The following is a 23,782-nucleotide window of genomic DNA, read 5'->3' as shown; positions in this document are numbered from 1 at the left end:
CGGTACGGATTCGTCAACTCGAATAATTTTAATTATCAACATGTACGTGCTTCTTCTTGACGGAGAAAATGCGAGAAATCAAAAAAGATCAAGTGGAAAGACAGAAGGTCTATTCTCGTTGAGCCTTACGTTACAGAACCAAATAAAATGCCACCGATCACGGAGGAAGGAGGCTGACCTTCGTAATGCGGCTGTTTACTCGGGCTGATAATTACGACGCCTTTGATCTTACCAAACATTTGGAAATTTATCGACTCGCAGTGATCTCCGTTAGAAGTATATCGCCTTTAATTTTTAAGAAATATAATAATAATTTATTGAAAAATCAATGGCAAATTTCCTTTTATCTCGCTACGCTCTAAAGCGTGCTTTCTTTTTCGATAAAATTCAACGAAACTTGATTAAAAGAGAAAGTTCGTTCAAGTAACATTGAAACTAATATCGGATATATATTTTACAACGATGGTTGGTCGGTGCTGCGTCTACGAAGGTTTTGTTATATGCGATCGAGCCCTTTATTTTCCAGTAAATTTCATTTATAAAACACAGCCTTCATGGCTTAACGCGTTCCAACGCGTTTAACACTGTGCCATTTTTGCGCTACTTCCCATTTAGACTATGTGTACCATCGCTTTAGACTATACTGTCGCTCTATATTCAAAATGTATACACACGTATATCGTAGCAAACATAAGATTGAAAAAAAGCGGTGTAGAACAAATCGAACGAGTTTCCATAAATAATTTGCAGTTAAACGGAAATACGCGGAATACTGCAGAAACAAATACGTAGAAGGTACAAAAAAAAGAGTAGAAAGCACCCGAGCATGGATATTAAAACATTCAAGCAAATATCTGTGTGCGATCATGACCTAGCAATTACAGAAAAACTAATTGTAAGAAGGAAGAAGAGACTCCTGTCCCATCTATATTTTTGTCTTTGTTTGTTGGTTCGTTTCGTCTCAACTCCACGATTAAATCGCAAATCCACGCTGCTCGTTATTCGCATTCTTATAGTTCACCAGATGATTGCTTAACTTTCTCGCAACCAGCCTCAATGGGCATCAACCGATTAGCTTCGAAGCGTCGCAAATATGGTTGGTTCTTTCTAAGGGTATTATTTTTACACGTGTGCCCCACATCGTAAAGCATTCGTAAAAAGTGCAAACTTTTACGATGCAACCTATAAAATAGTTACCTACAAGAACGTTGGTCCGTAACCGTGACGCGTCCATCACCTTCCCCGAAACCGTCTGTTAGTTTAACCTTAACCGATTCGCGCTGTTTCGTTAGCAGGGGAAAAAATTCTATCGATCCACATAGCGGATAATACACACCGTCGGTTTTTCTTATCAAATTCTAAAACTTGGTGGCTTCTAATTCTACAACGGAAAGAAATCGTCGTATTATATATTTTCACAGCGAACCGTAAACAAAAATCTTCACGGTATTTGTACTATCGTGTATCATGTAAAACTGCGTGGCTCGCTTTCACAGGAATTGTGTCGCTAATTAAAATATTCAAATATATACATATGCGCACAGCGATATAGCAAAATGTTTGTCATTCAAGTATAGAAGCTAAGCCAATCGCTTTACGAACGAAAGGAAAGCATATAAGCGTTGGAATGTTTCTTCGTATCGCTTTACCAAATAAAATTTCCACTCGTTACATATATCTCTACGTTTATATAACCGGTAATTAAAGCATAAATTTTCGTAGAGACACTGTTTGTTTCGTATTACTAACTATACGGTTAAATTCGTCGAATCTTGTTCGTTAATTGGCATATTCAAGTATTAAAACTGAATCTTTTCGATAAAGGAATTTAGTGGTCGGCCGATTCTCTTTTTTTTCGCCTTACCATTTGTACAAATTTAAAAATTATGTCGATTATACGTACGGCTGCGTGTATGAACGTGCAACAAATGAATGCAAAAACACAAGCAGATAAAAAGTTTCGCCGAACGTGCACCGGTAGATTGGAAGATTGGATTAGTACATGATTGGAGCGGCAATTGAAGAGCTGGATGAAATAGGGGCATTCGGAGAGAGCGAATTTATTGATTCAATTTCGCCGTAACCCTGCTGCCTACCCTTCTATTTTAACTACCAACAGATGGCATGTTGATGCTGTCAAGTTTTCCAGTTTAGTCTCACCGCAATTTAGCATAATCGATGAATAGCCACGGCCGATGTTAATCGGCAACCATAAAATTGACCGATTAAAACGGATGATTGTTGCGTTACAAAGTTGAGAAAGCCGTCCTATCGCCAACATATTGAGAATTATGGTGTAGACCGTGAACTTGATAATTTAATAATCGAAAGAAAAATGATGATCACGAATGTACAAATTGAGAAAAATGATCGGCCGGATATGCGATGGTGGTAGGAAATGTCTAAAGGATAGAGATGATTTAGGGAGACGGCTCAAGTGGGACGGCCAAAAATCTATATGTATACATCGAACAAAGGAGAAAAGCGATGAAAACTTTACCTATTTATAAAGAAAGAGAAAAATGTACTATGCAGTTGCGGGCTAATATTTTCCTTAATCGCATAACTTTCCAGTTGCTTCTGGCAATAACTCGCGTTTAAAATACACCAAGTTCGCACATAAAGTTCCCTAATTTGCGAAACACATACATACATATTTTGTGTCATACATTTTCCGTTACAGGAATAAACTTCCATTCTAAGATAAATTATCAAGGGTTACTAAAATTCGTTGCTAAAATTCGTTAATAAATTCTTTCTTAAAAGTAGGAATTACATAATATCGTACAAAGGTTATTAGTTATAAGTTTAAAACTTTCAGTAGAAAGATATCTGAAAATAACTATTTTTAACACTTTTTATAGAAAATCAGTTCAAATAAAAGATCAATCGATGTTTGACGCAAACGCAAAAAATTAGAATGCAAGGAAAATGAAACGTTTCTACTTAGTTTACACGGACATACGACTCAATTAAAACCCTTCAACGATAGATGTACTGTTCGGAGAGACGAATTTGCAAGTGATAATTATCTCGCATTGTCGACATCTATGTTTCATAGAGCGAACATTTCGTCCGAAGTATTTGCGATTCTCAATGAACTCACACGTTTGACGTTATGACAACGATGTTAGGGTGATGCGCAACCTAAACCAACAACGACGTAAAAAAATTACAATTTCCGATGCATTCCGACGTCAGACAGAAAGGAAAGCAGCGAAACGTAAAACAATGAGAAATCGGCCTGTTCTAATTGCAAGGAGAAGCGCGGCAAGTCGAAAAGTCAATTAACAGAGACGAACGTTACCCCGTCTATTCGACGTGACTTAATTTAACCTAGTATGAGTTCTATCCCTGCTACCATCAACTTCTTATTTCCGATTCCCTGCTTCGATTCTTGCTTAATCCGATTCTTCTGCAGGAGGATCGCGCGCCAACAACACGACACTTTTTCGTTTTCCTATTCGTTTCTTTTTTTCAGTCCCGTTTTCATCGTCGTCTTTCCCGTCTGTTTTCTTAGTTCCCAGCTCGTCCGTTTCGTTTTCCTTCCTCGATATCATCTCGCTTATCCATTTCTTGTTGGTCGTTTTAGCTACCGGCCTCCACATGGTCACGCTGCTCTCGCTTTTTCGTTAATCATGAAAAACACGGGCGAGCGGTAACGCAATTTCACGGATGATACGGACATCGAGTTACCATTGTTTTACACACGCGCGACCAGATCGTCTATCGATACTAAAAGTATAAAGCAGCAACTTCACAGAAATTACATTTGTGAAAACATAAAAGGTCTGTTTTCGCCTCTGTCTCTCGGCGAGAATTCGCGTTATCGCATTGTATTTTTCTCTCGTTGACATTTATACAGCGTTTTCAGGCGCGAACAAAGGACTAAGAGAGACAATCGCTTCGCCCGATTTGCCGCATATTTTTCAAACGGTGTAAAAGTACTGTTACTTTATGGAGCTTTGTCAAATATCTTAATCCACGGTCCATCAACGACGATGGCATACACGTGGAACGCGAAGTGCTACCGTTAACCAACAAACCCCAACATATATACATACACGCACGCGCACGCACGCACTTATTCTTTCACGAAGCTATCTAACAAAGAAAAATAAACAATTTGAGAGAGAGAGAGAGAGAGAGAGGAAGGGAGGGACGAAAAAATTGACTAACAAATTTGAAAAGAAGAATATGGATGTTTTTAAAAATATTTGACAAAATGAAAGACTAATGCTTGAAACTAATTTAGTCATACAGGTACAGATACGTTCGTATTTCCTTTCAACTGAAATTAATTCGTGAAACATCCCACAAGCCTAATTTTTCTATAAGTTTACGTAAGTCGATAAAAATCGTTATGAAAAGATAGAAATTTCAAGTTTTTGAAACATTGATCTAACGAATGCTTGCAATTAAAAACTGCAGGTTTCCTTATGCATAATGAAAGTATTAAGTCGATAGTCAAAAAATAGAAACTTGAAGCTATCGGATAATTTGTATCGTATATCCTGTATCTTGTATCTCGCTAGGGATATCCGTTATCACGAAAAAATGATGTGCATTGTCAATGGTATTGCACGAAGAGGAGGAAAACTCTTCTCTTGCCAGGCATGCGGAGGCTGCGTTATTGATTTTCTGTAGGCGCGTGCGGTTTTCCACACTCACCGGACCTGACTCGTTTTCAAACGGCACGCAATCACAAACTGTTTCGATGGTTCGCCATACGGCATATCGATTGCCGTAACATTAACTTCCACTACGATATTATATTCGTCAATCAACGATAGATAGAATCAACGATGTACGAATTATTTATAGTAACGAGCCAGAACATTTCCGTTAACTAGCAATCTATACTTTAAATCAAACGAAGAAATTTTGGAAGAAATGCTTTCTTTCCGTCGAACATAAACGATCGAAACTTTATATAAGTTAAATACAGTTACAGGCTCCTTTGATACAGCGATGTTTCGATATTTAGAAAATTTAAATCACGTCGTATCGCGGTTATTACACGTTGTAGAAAGCCAAAGTATGCGTAATTGAACGTCTAAATCGCTGTAACGCTTCTTAAACACAGTAAATTTGAAAAATATTGAAGCACTGGTTAAATTTTGATTTCCAAACCTCTATATTTTGAAAACATCTTTCAAGCATCGAATCTCCTAAACTTCAAACTTTGATCGAGCTGTCCTCGAAGCGCAACTAACGAAATTAGAAGAATCGAAAGAAAGCGGAAAAAATATGCTAGATTTCCATTGGGGAGCAAAGTGCAACTGTATCGATCGATGAAAGTACACTCGACGAACTCTTTCGACACTTTATTATTATGTATACGTACCATGAGGCAGAGAAAAATAAAAGCAAAAAAAAAAAAACAGAAAAAGAGACGTTTATAGGAAGCAAGAGGAAAACAAAAATTTAATTAAATGCGCACTGTCCGTAGCGTTCGACACAACCCCTATGTACTGAAATCGAATCACTCATCCATTTCGGTCATCCAGCTGCCTGCATCGTATCCCTGTGTTTTTCGGAAATTCGAAAAGTCGTTTTATCCACGCCGTACCTAGATCTAGCCCGTACGAAACAACGAGAGTGTGAGTTTATCGCGATTCCAAAGAATTCAAGCATGCCGTCACGAATCAAACGGAAAGCTTTATTTTAACGCTACGCTCGTTACACCGAAATCTATGACAAAATGTAGTAATCAAGAAACGAAATCAGTTTGAAAAAATAAGATGTGAAGATTGAGAAGAGAGATGAGAGGAGAGAGAGAAAAGGCAGAGCTTGCGAATAGTCATGGAACATCTTCAGCGCGGAGATAGCGAGGAAAGATAGGACAGACCTCGATTACTTGGACAAAGGCGACACGTATCCTTCGTTGGTGAATCGTGTTATCGAATCTCGACCGACTTGGAGCATTCGCGGCTTCCGATTCAAAGCGAGACAATTAAGTCCTATCAGCGCGAATACTCGAAATTGGATAATTGGAAATACGATAGTTGCTTCTATACTTTTCGAATAGCGTTTACCATCTACGGAAGGGGAAAAACGCAACATCTGATAAACAATGATAAATTTAATTGTTATACGTTAAATAATTGATGCATAAAACGGAAAATTTCTGTATTTGTGTACTTAAACAGATGATATCGAAAATTGCGTTACATCGATGTGCGGACATATTTTCTGGTTTTATCTCGTGCAATAGCTGCGTACACAGTGCGCAAGCAGAACACGAACGCAAGCGCTTATCGAACAGCGCGGACTTGACATTACCAAAGAATCTTCGTTCAATAATTTTCGATATTATCGCAGTCACGATTGTCATACGATCTCTAAATTAAGTCGGACATTTTTGGAACGATGCTCGTTTCGTATCACGACTCTTGGGAGACTCTTGCATTTATCTCGCATGCGAAACTTGCCGCATTCATTTCGGTGCTTTTCATTTCTTGCCAACTTTTGTCGGCTTTCGCGTAACCACCTGCTTTTTCAGGGGCATTAACGAAAATGCAAGTTATAATGACTCCGTAATAAGGGCGGTTAAATTTCGTTTCCGGCTTTCGAACGACTTAAGCGGAGAGAAAGGAGAAATAATAGGAGACCAATTTATTGCAACTGTGAATCGCGAAGAGGAAAAGGTTGGGAATGCGAGCGAATAATAGAAGCAACAAAGTCAGGTAGAAGGGGAAGAGAGGAAATGAAAAGGACAAGAACGAGGAAAGAAGCAGAGAAAGGGTAAAGATCGCAAAATCGAATTAGCCGATATTATTTTGGTCGATCGACGCGCCATGCTTTTACCAGTAAAGACAAAGAAAGAGGAACGGGAAGCGGCACGTATCGGAAATTTACAATGCCCCGGTGACTATGTCCACGAGATCGCAACGCCTATCATCGAATCTACGACGTTGATATTTCTTACAGCGTGTGCGTCAATCGCCGAATGGACGTAGAAAATTAACCTGCCTCGATCAGCTTCGACAACGTGTTTCCTGGCCTTTCGCATACACCGCGAGACGCTCTGCGTCGTCGTAATGGCCATTTATCGAATATATGTGCGTAATACTCGGTAACGCCAGTATCAACGATTATCTTGCGAAAGTTAGAGAACGCGATTCACCGGAGGAACGTTATTACGTAAACGTTTCCATTCATGATGAAGATGGAGTTTCAGCAACTCTGCGTATTAAAGGACACATCGGTAACAATTCATTTTCGAATAACGCGTTACAGCGAGTCTCTACTAGTCTGCTAAACTGTAGGAAGAACTAATCGCGTCCGATTTCAGCGGATCGCGGAAAGTCGAATGGCTAAAACTCAGTTTTGTTAATTTCTAATGACTCTGGCATCTTCACGTGGGGAATATCATTGCACTCGGGATACGTAAATACGTAAAACGTTGAGGTAACATCTCTCTTGGGTTTCGTCCTCGTGGGAATTGCAGAAGCAGGAGGTTGCTCGGTTAAACTCAAAGATTTAAGTCGAGAACAAAGGATCCCTTATTGGGGGAGGAGAGTGCCGCCGGCATGGATTTCGATTACGAGATAGACAGGATTTATATCGGCCAGATAGTCCACGAATGGGCGAGGAACTTTCGAGCATTATTCCCGGATCATTACATCTACAGGCTGACTATTATAACATTCAAGGAGGGAACATTTGACGCCGAAACCCCGCGATCGCCAACTCGTAGGCTACAAAGTGCGTAAGCGCTGAACTTACGATCCGTTAAACTCGCAAAATTTCTCACGTTTTAAAACATTTCCATGGCAAACGATTTTCTCGTCCTCGTTATCCTCGCCGTTATCACCGAGAAAATCACGTTCGAAACAAACGCCTCGAAATAGAAGGAAATTACAAATTCCAAATCCTTCTGATAATTACGATACGAGTCGCTAAGATTCGTTAGCCAAGTATTCTCAATTTTTGTCTTGACCTCTCAATCGAAACTTTGGAATATCGGTGGACGATCGTTCGAGTCTTTAGCCATCGCTTCATATCGAAAGCCAAACGCACGACTATTCGAATGAAATGCACTTTCGTCCGCGGGAAAACGAGTTATTAAACTTACAAGTATTTCCTGGAAGGAGGGGGGCATACAACGTTTCTCACACGGTTGTGTCCTCGCTTTGCGACGCAAATATATACAAGTATGCGTGCAATTAGATCGACAACATCTAGCGAGAGTAATCGTAGAAAGAGACGTCCATCCTTTCCACGCAAAGTACATCATGTATTCAGCCACGAAGGGCAAAAACATCTCTCGCCGATATCGTCCATCTTTCGTCTCAATTTTTTGGTTCAAAATTTTCATTCGTACACAAACAGACTGTATGTATAAATGTCTCTATAGCTTCCAACGAAATACGTTGTTTCTCCTATTTATAAAATTCTTGCTCGCGTTAGGAAACTTTTCGGTAAATATTCCCGTTCTATCGTGAGAATTTTAAACAGTGTATTACCCACCACGTTGTTTATGCCAATATGGATAGTCCAAACTTTCTTCTACTCTTTACTATTTTAAAGACTTTGCGCGGCAGCAGATAATATTGCGACTAATCGCGGGTCTAGTTTAAATTATAGCCAAACGAGGAAACTTTTCCTCGCGCTATACAACTCTTATCCGAAAACGGACTGCAAAATGGCGAAACTTAAATCGGCGAATATCTAGAGAAACGCGATTTTCTGAAAAACAACTCGATAGTAAAAACTACCTTTCAGACTTTCTTCCCACGCCCGGCTCGACTGACCTTTCACTTACAACTTCCCCCTGAAAAAACGAAACTCCGCGACTGCGTGTTTTCCTAGAAACTTGGAGCGCCGGCTCCACCGGCAGACGGTAAATCAGATGTTGATTAACGAGCCACCGATAACTTGGCCACCGTGGAACCTGCTCCAATCAAAAATCTGGACGGTCTCCAAAAGCTTTCCAATCGCCTTTTCCCTTGCGAACTTCTCCCCTAGACGGTCGTGACCCATCGAAGTAAAATAACACCGTCTTTACGAATCGGAAACGCGACTCGCGAAATTCTCTTCCATGGTGCTTCGCGTCAGATCGGACGGCGCAAAGAAACACCGCGTCAAACTGCGTAGTAACAGCGAGCGTCGTTTTTCTTTTTCCACGACCGAATTAGAAGTATTCTCTTGTACGCGACGCAAAAAGCTGAAAATCTCGAAAAGACCATACGACCTGGCACGGTGGTGAACTATCGTACGTGTTTGCATATCCTTGGGTAAACCCTGTAGCTCCTTGAGCCAAGCCGAATAGCTCGGTTGTGCCAGGAATGCCGAGTTGAAAGTTTCAGGACGACCACCTATATTCCCGAACACGGAATACCTTAGAGATAAGATCCCCTTGATTCGGGAATTCTGAATTCTCCAGGATCCTTCTATATCCCTGCCCAGAAATTCCTCCTAAAGTTCATCTTCCTAAACATTCTGGACAAAGACGATCGCTTCGGTCTCCTTGATTTCCTGTACTAATTATACATTTTCTGTACTACTTTAATGGTATAAGTTAGTCCATCGTTATTTTCCATAAAACTCCGTTTTGCGTTTATTAAATATTTTAAGAAAGTTGGCATAGATATTTCCATTTTTGAAATCGTGTGAAAACACGTGGCAGCAAGAAAAGAAATTAGGACTTGACCGATCTTGATGCAACTAAGCGAACGGCCAAGCAAACGGCTAAGCTAACGCGTAAACTAAAATTATCGAATTTTCAGCCATGTACCCGGCTATGTATCGAAGAAAATCGCAGAGACTAGGTTTATATGGGGAACTTTGTTGCACGGTCTATTAGCTATTAGGGGTTACGCTATCTAACACCCCTGACTATAAGAACATCTGTTTGGTTCTGACATGTGGCTGTATGAGCGTATGATAATGGTTGCGCGAAGGGTGAGTGACAGTACCCACTTAGGAGAAAGAGCCCAGAGAGAATCAATCGCGAACCATCTGTTTGAAAAGTTGAAAACAGATCTACGAGTTACGATCGCATATGCGTGCCAAAAGGCTGTCAAACTGCTAGTTTCATTTTTGTTCTTACTTCGTCGTTAGTTTCTCACGGATACGACAATTCTGAATTTACCAGCCATGCATCAAACCTATATTTTCTTTGGTTTCAAATAAAAATATATATTCAAATAAAAATTTGTTTCTAGAAAGAAACCTATTTTTGTACAAAATATTTCAACTCTCTTTTGTATTCTACATATTATATTTATGTAGAATACATTTATAGGGTGTTTTAACGTATTTACGGAGTTCTCCTTTGGATAATATCGAATGAAAAGCAAAGATTTAAGGTCGAACGTACGAAAAACGCAAAAGTTTGAGTTCCACAAAGGAATGCGGCGGTAGTATCGCTATTGGACTTTCGTTCTTTCACATATGTATATATGTTCTGGACGATGACGCGGCAGCACGCGGTCCGCAAAGAACAAGTCCAACGAGGTAAAAGTGATGCAACACAACTGGATAACAACTGTTTCGTCACGTTTCCGTCGTGAATCCGCCCGCTGTTGAGAGAGCGGTGTTCACGGCCGTGTCTATCTCATCTAGAACCCGCACGAAAGCATTGACCTTACCGAAACCGGCTTCCGCAGGATATTTTTCAACGCTATCTTCGCATTTCAATTTCAATTACGAAGTTGTCGACGATGATCGGGAAACCGGAAAAAAGTTCCATTTACGTTGCGCGCAGCAGTAAAATAATTCAAACAAACAGATCCTTTTCGAGAATGAAAGAATTTCCGCAATATCAGCGATTTCGCGCGCAACGAACGAAATAGAGCCATTAAAAAATAACAATAACATGGCAAACCATATTCTTTCTTTCTTCCTCTCTTTCGTTAAACGAGACACAAATGTCTACAACCATACTTTGAAAGAATCTAAAAATCTAATCGAAATCTTATCCTGTCGTTATCCTCGATTACATTACATATACATACATGTATGTATACACGGCACTTTCACGATACTAAAAATATCATGATATAAAACGCGCAAGCAAAACTGACACATACGTATATACTACGACAAGGTAATAATCTTGAATTTCCTATGAACAAGACAACCACGGCTTAATACCGAGTTAATTACGTTAGAAATCAGAAGCCGAGCCTGACTAACTAACTGAATTCGCTATCGAACTTGTGCAGTAAGCTTGCTTTACGGACAACCGCGGTACGAATATCGAATCCATCTCTCAGTATCTGCTCAATGAAACCAAAAACTTTCCTATAAACAAATCGAATTATTAAACGGAAAAACTTGGCATATACTCATTTCTTAATTGTAGATTATACACGTAATTCGATGAAGTGCATCTTTGGCACCAGGGAACGAAAAATGCACGTTGAAATAACTTGAAGTAAAGCTACTAATTGTAAGATAAAATAACATTTTATTAGAACGGTAAAATCATTGCTCGTGCGCGTGTGATTTATAAATTACTCAAACAAAATAAGTATACGATCTAGCCGAAGGGACGATCTATCATCGTCCAAGTTGTATTCGATAGCGTACGTAGCAACGAAGCTGCACGAAAGGTTACTACGTTTCTAGACCGTCCTGAAACTAAAAAGTCTTGTCTTAAGTGGAACAACTACACGGAAAATGTTACGTGAAATTTCCGACGTGAAACATCTATGTTACTCAATTTTCGATCGTGCATTTTCCAAAGGCCAACGCAATTTCTCGAATGAAATATACGAAGATGGCCGTAACGTGCCGCGCTTAAAGATTTCCCAAAGTTGATACAGCTTTCTACGGGCATCGTAAGATTGTTTCACCGAAGAATCGAAAACTTGGAAAAAGAAAAATCGATCCTTTGTCCTTGAGATATGGCCCCGAGGCCAACGAAACGACTTACCTATCACGGTTAACTGCGTTTTTATATTTTAGATGCATTGCGCGAAACGATGCCGCCTTTTGCTCGCCTTCCCTTCTTCCCTTGGCAATCGGAATTGCCAGAAAAATATTCCACGATAGCGATAACTCATTTCCCTTTGCCGTCGGACGCTAACCTAAGAAAATCCATTTCGAATCGAGACAATCAAAATGGATGGATATTTTTTCAACGTTTTATCATACGTCAAACTAATAAATATTAGTTACCCATTTTATCGGCAGCTGCTAATATCCTCATCGCCATTCGACATGTTCGACTTACTACATGTAACGTGTTACTGTGCATGTAAATTATGCTTTTTACACGTTATAAAGATCAAAGTCGTATCAAATTTTAATGATAACGGTTTAAAATCAGAGAAACTGCCGCTATAAAGACCAGATTGTTTCAAAATTCCGATTCTCTAATATAATAATCTCCGATAGTTCCACTCTTTTTTTCTGCTTGACTTTTAGTTTCAGATAGATAACGTAGCGGCGCACTCGCGACTATATCACTAGTATCACCATCACATACGTGAGCTAGTGGTCCTTAATTGGAACTTCCGGCAGGGGTAATTTTACGATTTACACTCTGGAGAAGAGCGTCTCTCTTTATCAAACACAGAAATCCTTCGCAGATGTAGGTCGAAAAATCTACGAATGAAAATTCGCGATAAACAAATGATTTTCCAATGCGCGATATATACATACGCATGTATGCGATATATACATATGCGCGTATTTAATACGTACGTATGTATTAAATTAAATTGGAAAATCAGAAAGATAAACTGCATTTGTCACGGTCTACGAGTCTCCGATATAAATATTCGAAGAAACGTTATCTACGATTTCAACGAATTCATTGTGAGTCAGGAAAACCCGCTTAGTGTGTCTTTCCGTTCTTCGAAATAGAACGGAAATCCGTGTTTCAAGTTTAAAAAAAATTCTTTGTCAAAGATTAAGACGCATAACGAGCTCAATCTTTGTATTTTATAACCGTAGAGTGTAAAATGTTGCATCTCCGCAAACACCGGATATAATTTTAGTATATAAAAACCGACAAAATCGTATATTCACACGAAGAAACGGCATATGTATGGAATACGGTTTCGCATGGTCGACAATTTCACTTTAATGCAGAAAAAAAAGAGGAGAAAAAGTATAGGCGTTCTCAAAAAACAGGCACCGCACTTGGTTTTCCTTTGAAAGAATCCGAGAGAAATGTGCGAGACACGCTCTTCGTGAAAGGATGATTCATGAGACGTGGAGACGGTCGAGCACACGCACACGCACACACGCGCGCGCGCGCGCGCGCATACGGGACACGGATGCGGATCCGCACATATATCGTGCATGTATATGGGCATAGATAGGCGCGTATGCATATGTCATCGGGCCAATAGCACACTTCACAGGCTAGACGTTAAGCAACGTAAGAACGTGCATTTTGCACGAAATACCGATCTATCGACGCGCGATTAACGATTTTAACTAATTTCTATCGTTACGATTCAACGTATGTCAAGGAGCACGAAGCAAATCAAATTTATATACGCTTACCGCTTTCGATATAAGGAACCAGCAACAGCAACAGGAGAAAAAGAACATATCCACACGTATCACTGATCATCGTAACCATATTCTCTCGCACGATGAGATGTCGTTGGCTAGATATTGGCACCACCTCGCGAATACGCGCAAACAACAATAAACAAAACAACAACGCGACGACGCGAGGAAATAGCGAGTGGTAATCGGCAACAGTTCCAACAAGACGATACAGGGAACGCGACGTAGAGACAACCGACAAAACGTTGCCTCGTATGTACACTCGATGCACCGTGATCAAAGACCAACCAATATTTCCAGTGTATTCAGCACTCAGCCTGCATAGCAACTAGATCGGGCACACAGCAGCACACATTCGATGGTGTTTTCACTGACGTTACGTTACGTTAGGAACGCGTACTGTTGTTGGCGCGCGCGACTCTACGGACCGATCTAATCACACGCGTCGTTCGCGAACCGAGAGAAAATGACGGACGGCCACGGCACACAGGACACACGGCACGTCTCGGTTCAGAGCTGACCAACTTACGCCATCGTTTTCCACCGATATTATCACTTGCACGCGGACAGTCCTTACCATCGACGATCCGCCCCTCGTAACCTTTTCTCCGTTGCACGATATTCGACTTTCTCGTTTCTCCTATATTTCTTCACTATTTACTTCTTTGCCATTCGTTTGGCCTCGCTGTCTCACGATCGTTGTAACAGCTGACCGCTCTTTATCTCACACTCTTTTACCAGATGATTTGAGATTTAGCTGACGCATCGCATCAGCAACAAAACACACACACGACATCGGCTAGTCGCCACCGTTGCCACTGACAGTCCTACCACCGCTGCGATTTTCATTCCCCTGTCTCGTTTATCATGTATCGTTAGTTTGTCGCTCTATCGTCAGATGGCGACAGTTACCACCTCGTTCCATACGTGCTATCCTAAACGCGTGACGTCATTCGTGTTCACGATCACAACCAGTGACGTTAAACGTTCAGCCTGGTTCGGCATAATCGTTTCTTACGTAATTCTTTGTTGCCTGTAAACATGCGTCTAACATCGAAATAAATATTGCAGTACATATCATATTAAACAATAGTACAGGCATTTTTACGCAAATTTTATCGTCAATTTTAATTTCTATTTCATCGATTTCTATTTCTTCGACAACTGTTAAAAATACATCATATCGAAGGAGAATGAGCATAAACAGATACGAAACACGAATTATCGTATTTCTTTATAAAATAGTAATTGATAATTAATCCGTAAACTAATGGAAATGTTTTCAAAGCACAAGATGAAAACGGAGAGTAAATTTCCTCTCTGATAAAAATACGCGTGCTAAGCTTATGCGGAAATAGAAACTTTTACATTTATGTGGTTGGGCGCCCTTCCAGTTCTCATATAACCGGGAGTTTTAAAATCCCAATATGGACCAAATTTTAATATCACCTATCGCAACATGATTCGTTGTTCATTTGCACAAAATTTCGGTAAATAATTTTGTTATTAATAATACTTGTATATATCGTAATAGGTACAAATGTAACTATACAAATAAAAAACTAACCTTTCATCGTTGACAAAATTATCTTTGCGAAAGCTAAACGCAATAAAAAATATGCAAATTTTAATATAGAAGGAAATGCGATCTTTTCTCGACAGTAGAGATGCATCCAATATCGATTAATTGTAATTTAATCGTTGATCCATAATACCAGTAATATCCTTAATAATAGTAATTAAAATGTAACCTAATGAGATTGGTAAAAGAGTATACTATACCACTCCGTCTTGTTCAATAACAACGATGTCAGAGATTCAATTTGCAAATATAAATCAATATCCCAAATATAATAGACGGAATAACGAAGAAAGAAATGGTTCGAAACCTACACAGAGCGTTGCGCGAAATTCATCGGAATACAGTTCAAGTAAATTTATTGCGTAAAACGTAATTCTGTTTTATTAGATTATTAATTTCGTCCCGTAACAGCGCAACCGGTATCGGAAAGAGGTTCGAATTCTCGGAAAATTCGTGGAAAAGAAAGAAGGGAAGAAAGGGGAAGAGAGAACGTCCAAACTGCAAATTCTACGGCCAACAAAAGGCCTGATAATGTAGCTAAGAGGATCTACCAATGGTGTAGCCAGTGTTGCGGAAAGAAAAAAGCTAAGATAGTCAGAGCGCGCAAATCCAAGTCAAATTTCTTTAAACGTTTGAAAGAAAAATGTAAGAAGCGTAAGAAAAAAAAGAAAAAGACTACTTTCAGCGAAGAACGTAGTGTTTCACCGATACGATACGAGGAACGTCGCGTTTCTCCGGTACAACACGAAGACACAGTTAGGGAAACGTCGAGAAAAGAGCAGGACGAAGGATTCGATGAATCGAAGGGTGCAAAGGAAATCAGGAAGAGGAAGAAGAAGAAAAAGAAAGATGTTTCTGAACCACCTGTGCGTATCTTTCAAACGGATCAACAGGAAGAGAAAGTAATCGATGATCGTGCTTCCGAGTTAGGGATAGATTTCACCAAAAGCTGTTGTTATTTGTGCGCTCAAAACACAATGGCGATCGCGGCAGCGATGTCTAAGATAGGAAAGTTCCATATGTCCATACAAGCTTCTACCAAAGAAACATTAACCTCTGACAAAAGCTGTAGCCCAACTATGCATGTTAGAACCGTACAGTCATCCGTTAAGGTAAAAATGCGCGATATGGGTACTCTGCACCCTGATAAAAAAAAGAGGAAAAGGTCAAGGCCGAAGTTAAAGCTTAATAAGAAGCTCAATATTCTTCCAAGATTAAAATTTCTCGCGTATCCAAAAGTACGAACCGTTGCTTGCGGAACAGATAAATCGACGAAACACAATAATATGCCACAATGTAGAACAAATCGTGGGGCCAACTGCGTAACCGACGCTAATCTAACGTAAAATGATAAAAAAATCGATGACAAACGAAGAAACGTTTTATTCGATAAAAAGATAGTCGGTTTCACACGTCCGTACGGATGAAGATTTGAAACTTTGCTCGTTGACGAAGATTCTTATAAAGCACCCAAGCTCGTCTCGGAAAGTCCTTTCTTCGTTCGATTTAAGGAAGACCTACGTGCGTTCCTACGCGCATAGTACTAGGTATCTTACCTAATACTATTTATAAGTTAAACACATATTTTATAATACTATATAAATAAATTAGTTTGATTCTCGGGAAATGTTTTTATTCTGGATAGCTTTAACTTTCTCCCACCGAGCATTCCACAGATACATCATACTCCGAGACAAGCAAAGATTCTTTTTACGTTTCATTTATTGTAGTTGTAATTTATGTACACAAAATTTTTACCTCATGCATTTTTGGTAACATAAATTTGTATTTTACAGCTGTCTAACTAACAATCGGAACTATTAGAAAGAAAATATATTATGCGTTAGACGTCCAGCATGTCTTCAGTCGTCAGTATGAAATCATCGTAAGTATATACGTTGAATCGAGAAATTGAGTCTTAATCGCACCATAGACGAGGTACATTGCACTTGATTCTCGCTCGTGTCTCATGTCGGCTAAGTAGTTCGAATCGATATTCGTTCAAACAGCATCCGGCGATGATGCCACAGATCGTGACGGTATCGCCATCGCGTTAATATTGGCGTCATCTGACGCTGAAGTTCCAAACACTAGCGGCGTAGTGTAGTACGGTAACAAAGAGTACTGAGCCGGTGGAAAGTATGCTGATGGGAAAAGCCCTTGCCTTTGGGCAATCTTTAATCTGGAGGTAAGTTGTTTCTTCCACTTGGTGCGACGATTTTGAAACCACGTTTTTATTTGCACTTCTGTCAAATTTAGGGATTTCGACAGTTCCATTCGTTTGCTCACACTTAAATACTTGTCGATCTACAAAAGAAACGTACCTATTAACTTCTCTTATAGATTGCAGCTCTATCATTTCTAACGACCGAACCAATTTTACTTCTTGCTCGATAGAATCTTCATAGAAAATTTGTTATTTGAATTCCAATATTCTGCCCTTTATTATCATTATCATTTAAACAGTCGTAAAACCCCATATGGAAAATTTCACTTCGGTTATCGCTTATTTAACGGGCATGTTTCGTCTAAAATAAACCCACAGTCTTGAGATTTCATACTATTTTTATTGACATTTTAATTAATCGAAACAAGGGATGCGAATATTCAAAGTGCAAACGACTTATTTTACCTTATTTTAAAGTTGCAAATTTAGCCATAATTCCCGACAAGGCAAATAACGTAAAAAAATATTTGACAAACCGAGGATCGTTGAGAGAGTGACATTTCGAAACTCGCGTGAATTTTTTGACGTTAGTAAACGGTTAAACGGAAAATATTTAGTATAGGAATATATGTTTTCTTAGCACGTGTGTAAAAGTATAGGTCAATTGGTTTAATGTTTACACCTTACACGATGGATACTGTTTTGTACAAATTTTAGTGAACCGCGAAGTTTGCTCATAATTATTTTCTAGAATTATGAACATATTTAAGTTAAATAGAGAAAGAAAAAGTTGCCAGCTTATCTCTGTTGACCTCTTTGATTATCTACTAGCTTTTTCTTTTGTAATAAGAACGTTCGTGTCATGTATTCGTATCGGACACAATATGGTAGTTTACTTTCTGAAATTTCAATAACTTTGACAATTTGTCGAATTTTCGAATCGCGATATCTATAGAACAAAATCTGTAAATTTGTTCGTTGTCTATGGTAGATGAACACGAAATAACGTTCTACGAATGATAACGACTCGTACAAAATTACTACCCTGTAGCTTTCTTTGTCGAAAATTTCTTTTTGATAATGATGAAATTAATAAAGCGATCGTTGCGCGCGTGCACAATAAAAGAACAAAAGTAAAATTATTTATGCATTTGTTAAATATCTTAATTGAGAAATATACTTAATATACCTTAAATTCCGCTTCAAGTCTTTCCAACTGTTTCGCACTGTATGCTTGACGTGGTTTTCTGTCGATGCCCGGTTTTCTGGATCGTCTTCCACTCGGTTTGGGCGCTAAAACATTTAAACGGATAGGAATATCTTCCTCTAATCGTAAGCATGAGAATTTCAGTGAAATTAAGTATTAAATTGACTATGCACGTCGAAAGAGATGACAGTTGACATTCTCGAAGATTTATAGTCGTGATAATAAAAATTTAACATTATAATCATGTCTCTTAATTGTTTCACTAACTTCGCCAGCTTGTACTCAATTACCACTTTCTTCGATTCGGCCTGCTCATTGGACCACGACTAGAGTTACCAAGCGTGTCTAAAACATGTGGGATTGTTTGAGGAACGTGTGACATCTTACTGTCAATACGAGGCAGAATGTGGCAAAGAGCTGGACAAACAGTTTATACCGAGGAACGTTTGGATGCGATTATCATTATAGTGCAAAGAAGTTCCACATATTTCCGTTCAAGGGGTTATATGAGGTATTATACCGTTGTTAGTCACATTTAGATAATACGACACTGCGGTATATCTGACATAAAAAAATACACAAAGAGAACGTATTAATTATAATTGTACAATTTTCACGCTAACAACTTCATTGTTGCTTCAAATATGTATGTATATACAAATAGGATAAATAGGCTTAACGGCGATTAAATTTTACAAATTTATGCTCACAAATATTAAAAATATAATACCATGACGGTATAATCTTAATAAAAAAAATGATTACTTAAAATTAAATGTACACGTTGATTGATGTCATATTCGACTGTACATTAGGACGTACATTTTTTTGTTTATGCTCTTCGATAAAATTGGATAAACCATAACTTTATTATTTGCAAGGATTCGATCGCGTATGATTATTATACGATAATAATATAACGAAATCGAAAGCCTCTTCAACTTTATAACGCATACCTATACGACGATGTCAATGGAGAAATCGTAACGGTCATTTTGAAATATAATTTTTTGACATTTACCACTCTCGTAAAATGGTTATAGTCGTTTCTGGTAAAATGGTTATCCTCGAATTCTGAAAATCGCGATGACTTCACATAGAAATAGAGACTTCTTCTTTTTCCCCTTGTTTAACGTTCAGTTAGCTACTCGGCCCTTACACTCTAAACCAACAAATAGATGTCGCATGTTTGCACACAAGACCTTTCGTATTTTCTTGTAAATCTTTCGTCCGTATCGAAGACTGCTACAAATAGCGATGCTTTGCTTCTTAGCAATTTTCCATACATCTACGACTTCCCTTCTCTCTATGTTTAAACTATAAATAAAACACATTTTCAAGGAAACTGAACCGAACAAGAAAATAGAATGAAATTACGAATAGGAAAGCAGAGAAAATGAAAAAGTAATATGGTTTACGCGAAAACAAGAAATAGAAGGCAACAAAAAGTCATCTTTATTTGTTATTTAGCGTTAGTTAACATTAAGTTGTATGTGTATATTTACGACTATGTTTCATCGGAATGAAACTTTATTCAAGTTATTACGCTTGCACGAATCAATCGACTTCCATACGTCTATTCGAATTAATGGAATTGCCACGATGGACACTGGTTTCCATTAATCGGCACGAATTGTTCGTGCGAATCGATCATATTTCCTAGAAGTGCAGAAACTATTGGCCAAAAAGGGAACGTAGCGACGAAGAAAGAAAACTGACGGAGTAAAGATTTACGAGTGTACGCAGACATTTAGCACTTCTCCGGAAGGTAGTTAGAGTAACGTCGCTGATAAATGGGCTTCTAACAGCATGGCGGATAGTAGCGAAAGAAGAGAAACAACGATGGCGGATTGAAGTCTCCGACGTATATTATTCGCTTATTTTCACAGTCGTACAAAGTCGATATGAAAGAAACTTGCTTAACTATGTATTAGATCTAGACAAGTAACGCAATAGACAATGACGAGTTTGTCCGCTCGCGTTCGTTTGCTGCGACAGCTACGTGTCTCGCTAATTTTATATAATATATATGCATGTAACCGTAATCGAGTAGATACACGCATACTATTTCGAAATCTGGCAATCTTTCTTTCTTTATATGTACCTGGCTTGCTCGGCACGAGCAATATTTTTGTAACATTCCTCGAAAGGCATACTCTATATCCGAATGTTAGTAGGTTGGACGAGAACAAGGTTAAACAATTCGATATACAAAAATAAGAAAAGTTGCTCGATACTCGAACAACGAAATATTTTACACCTGACCGGTAATACAGCAAAATTAAGGGGATACAACACCCTAGCTGTTAATGTGACGTTCGCGTGTCGAAAAGCTGTTACTATAGACGCCTCGAGTAATCTCCGATATTCCCTTTGAGCCGAGAAAGAACTCACCGATTTCGCTTTTCTCGGCATTGTTCGCGAAAATGGAATTACGCCGATAAGTTATTACGAGCAGGTAATTAGAATCTTTTGTCGTAATAAAAAGGAATCGCTCCCAAACGTTTTATGCCTCGACAGTCACTATTCGACAAGTTATAGTTTTCAGGTATCGTGGTAGAAATTCCACGTCATGTTGCACGATTTGCGATTCAATTTTTAACCTGGTTAAACATATAACAACGATTGGTATAACAGATTTTGATCGAACTCACCTTGTAGACCAAACAGCTGGCCAGGTTTCGATTGAGCGAACCAACTGTTATATAAAATGGATGCAGAAGCAAGGGATGTCGCCGAATACGCGGAAGGATCTGAAAGCGTGACTTCCGAATACGATAATCCTGCCGATGCGTATAATCCTGTGTTCATATCTGTAAAAACAAATAATATATCGCGAGCTGATTTTTTGTTAGTTCCTTTTTTTAACAGTTTTCGTTATCTTCTGTCTATATCTAGCAGAAAATACTTGGCCGATCCTTTGCGGGAAGATTCATTCTTGCCGAAAGACCGTAAAACATTGGATTTTACGAACGGTCGCAGAATAATATAGTAATTATACAGAGACGTTAATAAATATCCGAAAATTCTTTCAAATCGTTAACATCAAGCCTAAACACACAATAACTTTGCATAATAAATAACTAGAGTCGAACGTAAACAGGCAAGTTTATCCTCGCAGCGTAACAAAATATATTATCTGTTTTTCTAAATCCGACAAATAATCAAACGCTGAGATAGCAGAGAACGAGGGAAGGAATTAATACTTTGTCGTTACAATTGTTTTACCGGATTGCGTAGCTGATACGGCTGTTGGTCTGATAAACTGATTTTCTTCCATTTTCGCCTCCCTATCTTCTTGATCTTCTTCTCTGTCATCGGAATAATTTAAATTAGGAGCTACTTGGATATTCTTCGTTTCGCGTCTGCCAAGAATGTTGTCAATCGTAAAGGCACTAGCCGCGGCAACCGGTGACGAATTTTTTCTTTCTATTTGCTTCCTATGAATCTCCTTGTAACTTTCGCTACTCGAATCGGATGCACATTCCATTGTATCTTGATGGTTGTTTGGCGTTTTCACGAATCGTTCGCGATCATCCCTCGTTCGCTCGTAAACGTTATCGACAAAGCGAATCTCTTTTATATCTTGTTTCACAGAGGACCGTCGCAGATCGTAGATTTCGTCGCTCACCTTACCGTGATTTTGATAAAGCTCCATCGTCGGTAATGTCATTGGACATTCTATTTCCACGTTCTTAATTTCTAATTTCAGCCGACCTAAGCACGCATTTAAAATGCTCGATAACACCAAGCTTGATTTACAAATTGCATTTCACGATTTCTTTTTTCAAAACTATTTCACGTTGTGCACATTTTCTATGGCGATCACAAAGTAGATCGTCGTTTAAAACAGCGAGTATCAATATCTATACACTAGTACGTTCGTATTTTAACACAGTCTAATTTAACGACAATTCCATCGTATCGTCACGTTAAACGTCAAACGTTGAACGTTGATCGAGTTGCGATTCGATATATCTTACTTTAAAACACGATATTTATTAAACGTATCTTCGGTTAATCTTTGCTCACCGCATTGAACGTCTAATCGACGGCTAATCGCCCTCTCAACCTTTCGAAAGCAAGTACTTCGATATGTATGACAGGTGGCACGTGTCTGTGGTCCAGAAGAACCTCCCAGCTTCCCCACCATCAGTTCCTGAGGGAAGGTCATCTCGCGATGCTGGACTAACATCTCGCACCAGGAACCCCCACTTGTTTCTGTTACCTGATCGGAGTAGGGGTCAAAAGCTTATTCACACTGGTTTAACGTTGCTTTACTATCATATACCGCGATAAATCGATATACCTATCCTGCTGCTAAACATTTTCAGACGCTTCTTCCTTCGCCATTTACCCTTCAGCGTCTGATACGCGAGTAATATGTATTCCTCTGTAACCTACAAGTAGTAACCATGTTTTTTGGATTTGTCTTTGATCTTAAATTCGTCGAATTTAAAATAAATCGAAAGAGGAAGAGGGAAGACAAAATAAAAGGTAGGGCTATATGATACCATACGATGTCAGTTCGCAAGTAAGTTTGCCGTAAAGAACTAAACTATACGTTACGATACGTTCGGCTTATTATTATTATTATTCTTCTTTTATTCAAACGTTTAAGTTTGTCCGCTGCAATACACCGCTAGCCTATATCGATAGTTTCGAGCGAATACAAAATCCATTTTCCATTTCCATACCATTCTGCCAATGGTGTCTCCGGGTTCCATTTCCGGTGTCGCCCGTTTCACGTAAATCGTTAATTGACCGTTCGAAACGCAGATTCGTCTTAAGACGGTCATCCGGTCAGAATGAAACACGATCAAACGTGAAATTCTATTTTACGTGATATCGCTATCGCGTAATTCGATGTAAGAACATTGTCATTGTCATCTTTACGTACACTATGTTGAAGATATAGCCGAGATATTATACATTACAGTTTAATAGGGTGATATGCGCAGTAGCAAACTTCATCTACCGAAAAAGAATTCATCAGGGATCAGAAAGCGAAGCTGTGATTGGCTCTTGGAGGCGCATGCTCTTCCGTAGCGTCCGCCTTCTTCGACCCCTCTATTTCAGGGCTTTATGTCAGCAAACTAATGGTTCCTTCTCTATCCCATATATGTATGTACACTCTACTCTACGGCTATGGATAAACGCTTCTGCCATACGGAGAACGACGTGAAAAAGTACCGCAAAACACTTCTTCGCGCGTTTACCAAACTTCTTACAGTGGTTCTCACCGGCAGGTTTAGATATTTTATCAATACCTTAAACAGCGCGAAAAAGAATTTTCATATCACGCGTCCTGCATAAACGTGCAAAATTTCTATGAAATCTGTATATT

At 39.0% G+C, this 23,782-nt stretch overlaps 3 protein-coding genes across 5 annotated transcripts in view; 1 reads left to right on the top strand and 2 right to left on the bottom strand.

Moving 5' to 3' along the window:
- LOC100745330 (disintegrin and metalloproteinase domain-containing protein 10) overlaps positions 1-14,289 on the bottom strand; it is an 85,445-nt gene extending 71,156 nt beyond the window's left edge. For all 3 annotated transcript variants that reach the window (XM_012381795.3, XM_003486893.4, XM_012381796.3), the window contains exon 1: positions 13,471-14,289. In XM_012381795.3, the coding sequence (XP_012237218.1) occupies positions 13,471-13,549 (79 nt within the window). In that variant the 5' untranslated portion in view covers positions 13,550-14,289. The remainder of the gene's footprint in view (positions 1-13,470) is intronic.
- Positions 14,290-14,305: 16 nt separating this feature from the next.
- Positions 14,306-16,637, top strand: LOC105680309 (probable ATP-dependent RNA helicase DDX46). Its single transcript, XM_024365464.2, has 2 exons — positions 14,306-15,410; positions 15,473-16,637. The coding sequence occupies exons 1-2, from the start codon at positions 15,287-15,289 to the stop codon at positions 16,405-16,407; spliced, it is 1,059 nt and encodes a 352-aa protein (XP_024221232.1). The 5' UTR covers positions 14,306-15,286; the 3' UTR covers positions 16,408-16,637.
- A 128-nt stretch (positions 16,638-16,765) lies between these two features.
- Positions 16,766-22,820, bottom strand: LOC100748877 (homeobox protein engrailed-1a). Its single transcript, XM_012381579.3, has 4 exons — positions 21,664-22,820; positions 21,090-21,248; positions 18,418-18,521; positions 16,766-17,368 (listed from the first exon to the last, which is right to left on the bottom strand). The coding sequence occupies exons 1-4, from the start codon at positions 22,106-22,108 to the stop codon at positions 17,063-17,065; spliced, it is 1,014 nt and encodes a 337-aa protein (XP_012237002.1). The 5' UTR covers positions 22,109-22,820; the 3' UTR covers positions 16,766-17,062.
- Positions 22,821-23,782: the final 962 nt, after the last annotated feature.

This window comes from Bombus impatiens, unplaced genomic scaffold (assembly GCF_000188095.3).
Source record: "Bombus impatiens unplaced genomic scaffold, BIMP_2.2 scf_0135, whole genome shotgun sequence".
Taxonomy (NCBI): Eukaryota; Metazoa; Arthropoda; class Insecta; order Hymenoptera; family Apidae; genus Bombus; species Bombus impatiens.
The sequence above is the reverse complement of the archived record's forward strand: the minus strand, read 5'-3'. Positions and strand labels throughout refer to the sequence as shown.

Excerpts from the sequence above, each read along its gene's own strand:
- LOC105680309 (XM_024365464.2), top strand. The coding sequence starts at position 15,287 with ATGTCAGAGATTCAATTTGCAAATATAAATCAATATCCCAAATATAAT. Across the intron at positions 15,411-15,472 it reads TTCATCGGAATACAGTTCAA|CGCAACCGGTATCGGAAAGA; the intron begins GTAAATTTATTG and ends GTCCCGTAACAG.
- LOC100748877 (XM_012381579.3), bottom strand. The coding sequence starts at position 22,108 with ATGACATTACCGACGATGGAGCTTTATCAAAATCACGGTAAGGTGAGC. Across the intron at positions 18,522-21,089 it reads CCAGCTGTTTGGTCTACAAG|CGCCCAAACCGAGTGGAAGA; the intron begins GTGAGTTCGATC and ends TAAATGTTTTAG. Across the intron at positions 17,369-18,417 it reads GACTTGAAGCGGAATTTAAG|ATCGACAAGTATTTAAGTGT; the intron begins GTATATTAAGTA and ends TTTCTTTTGTAG.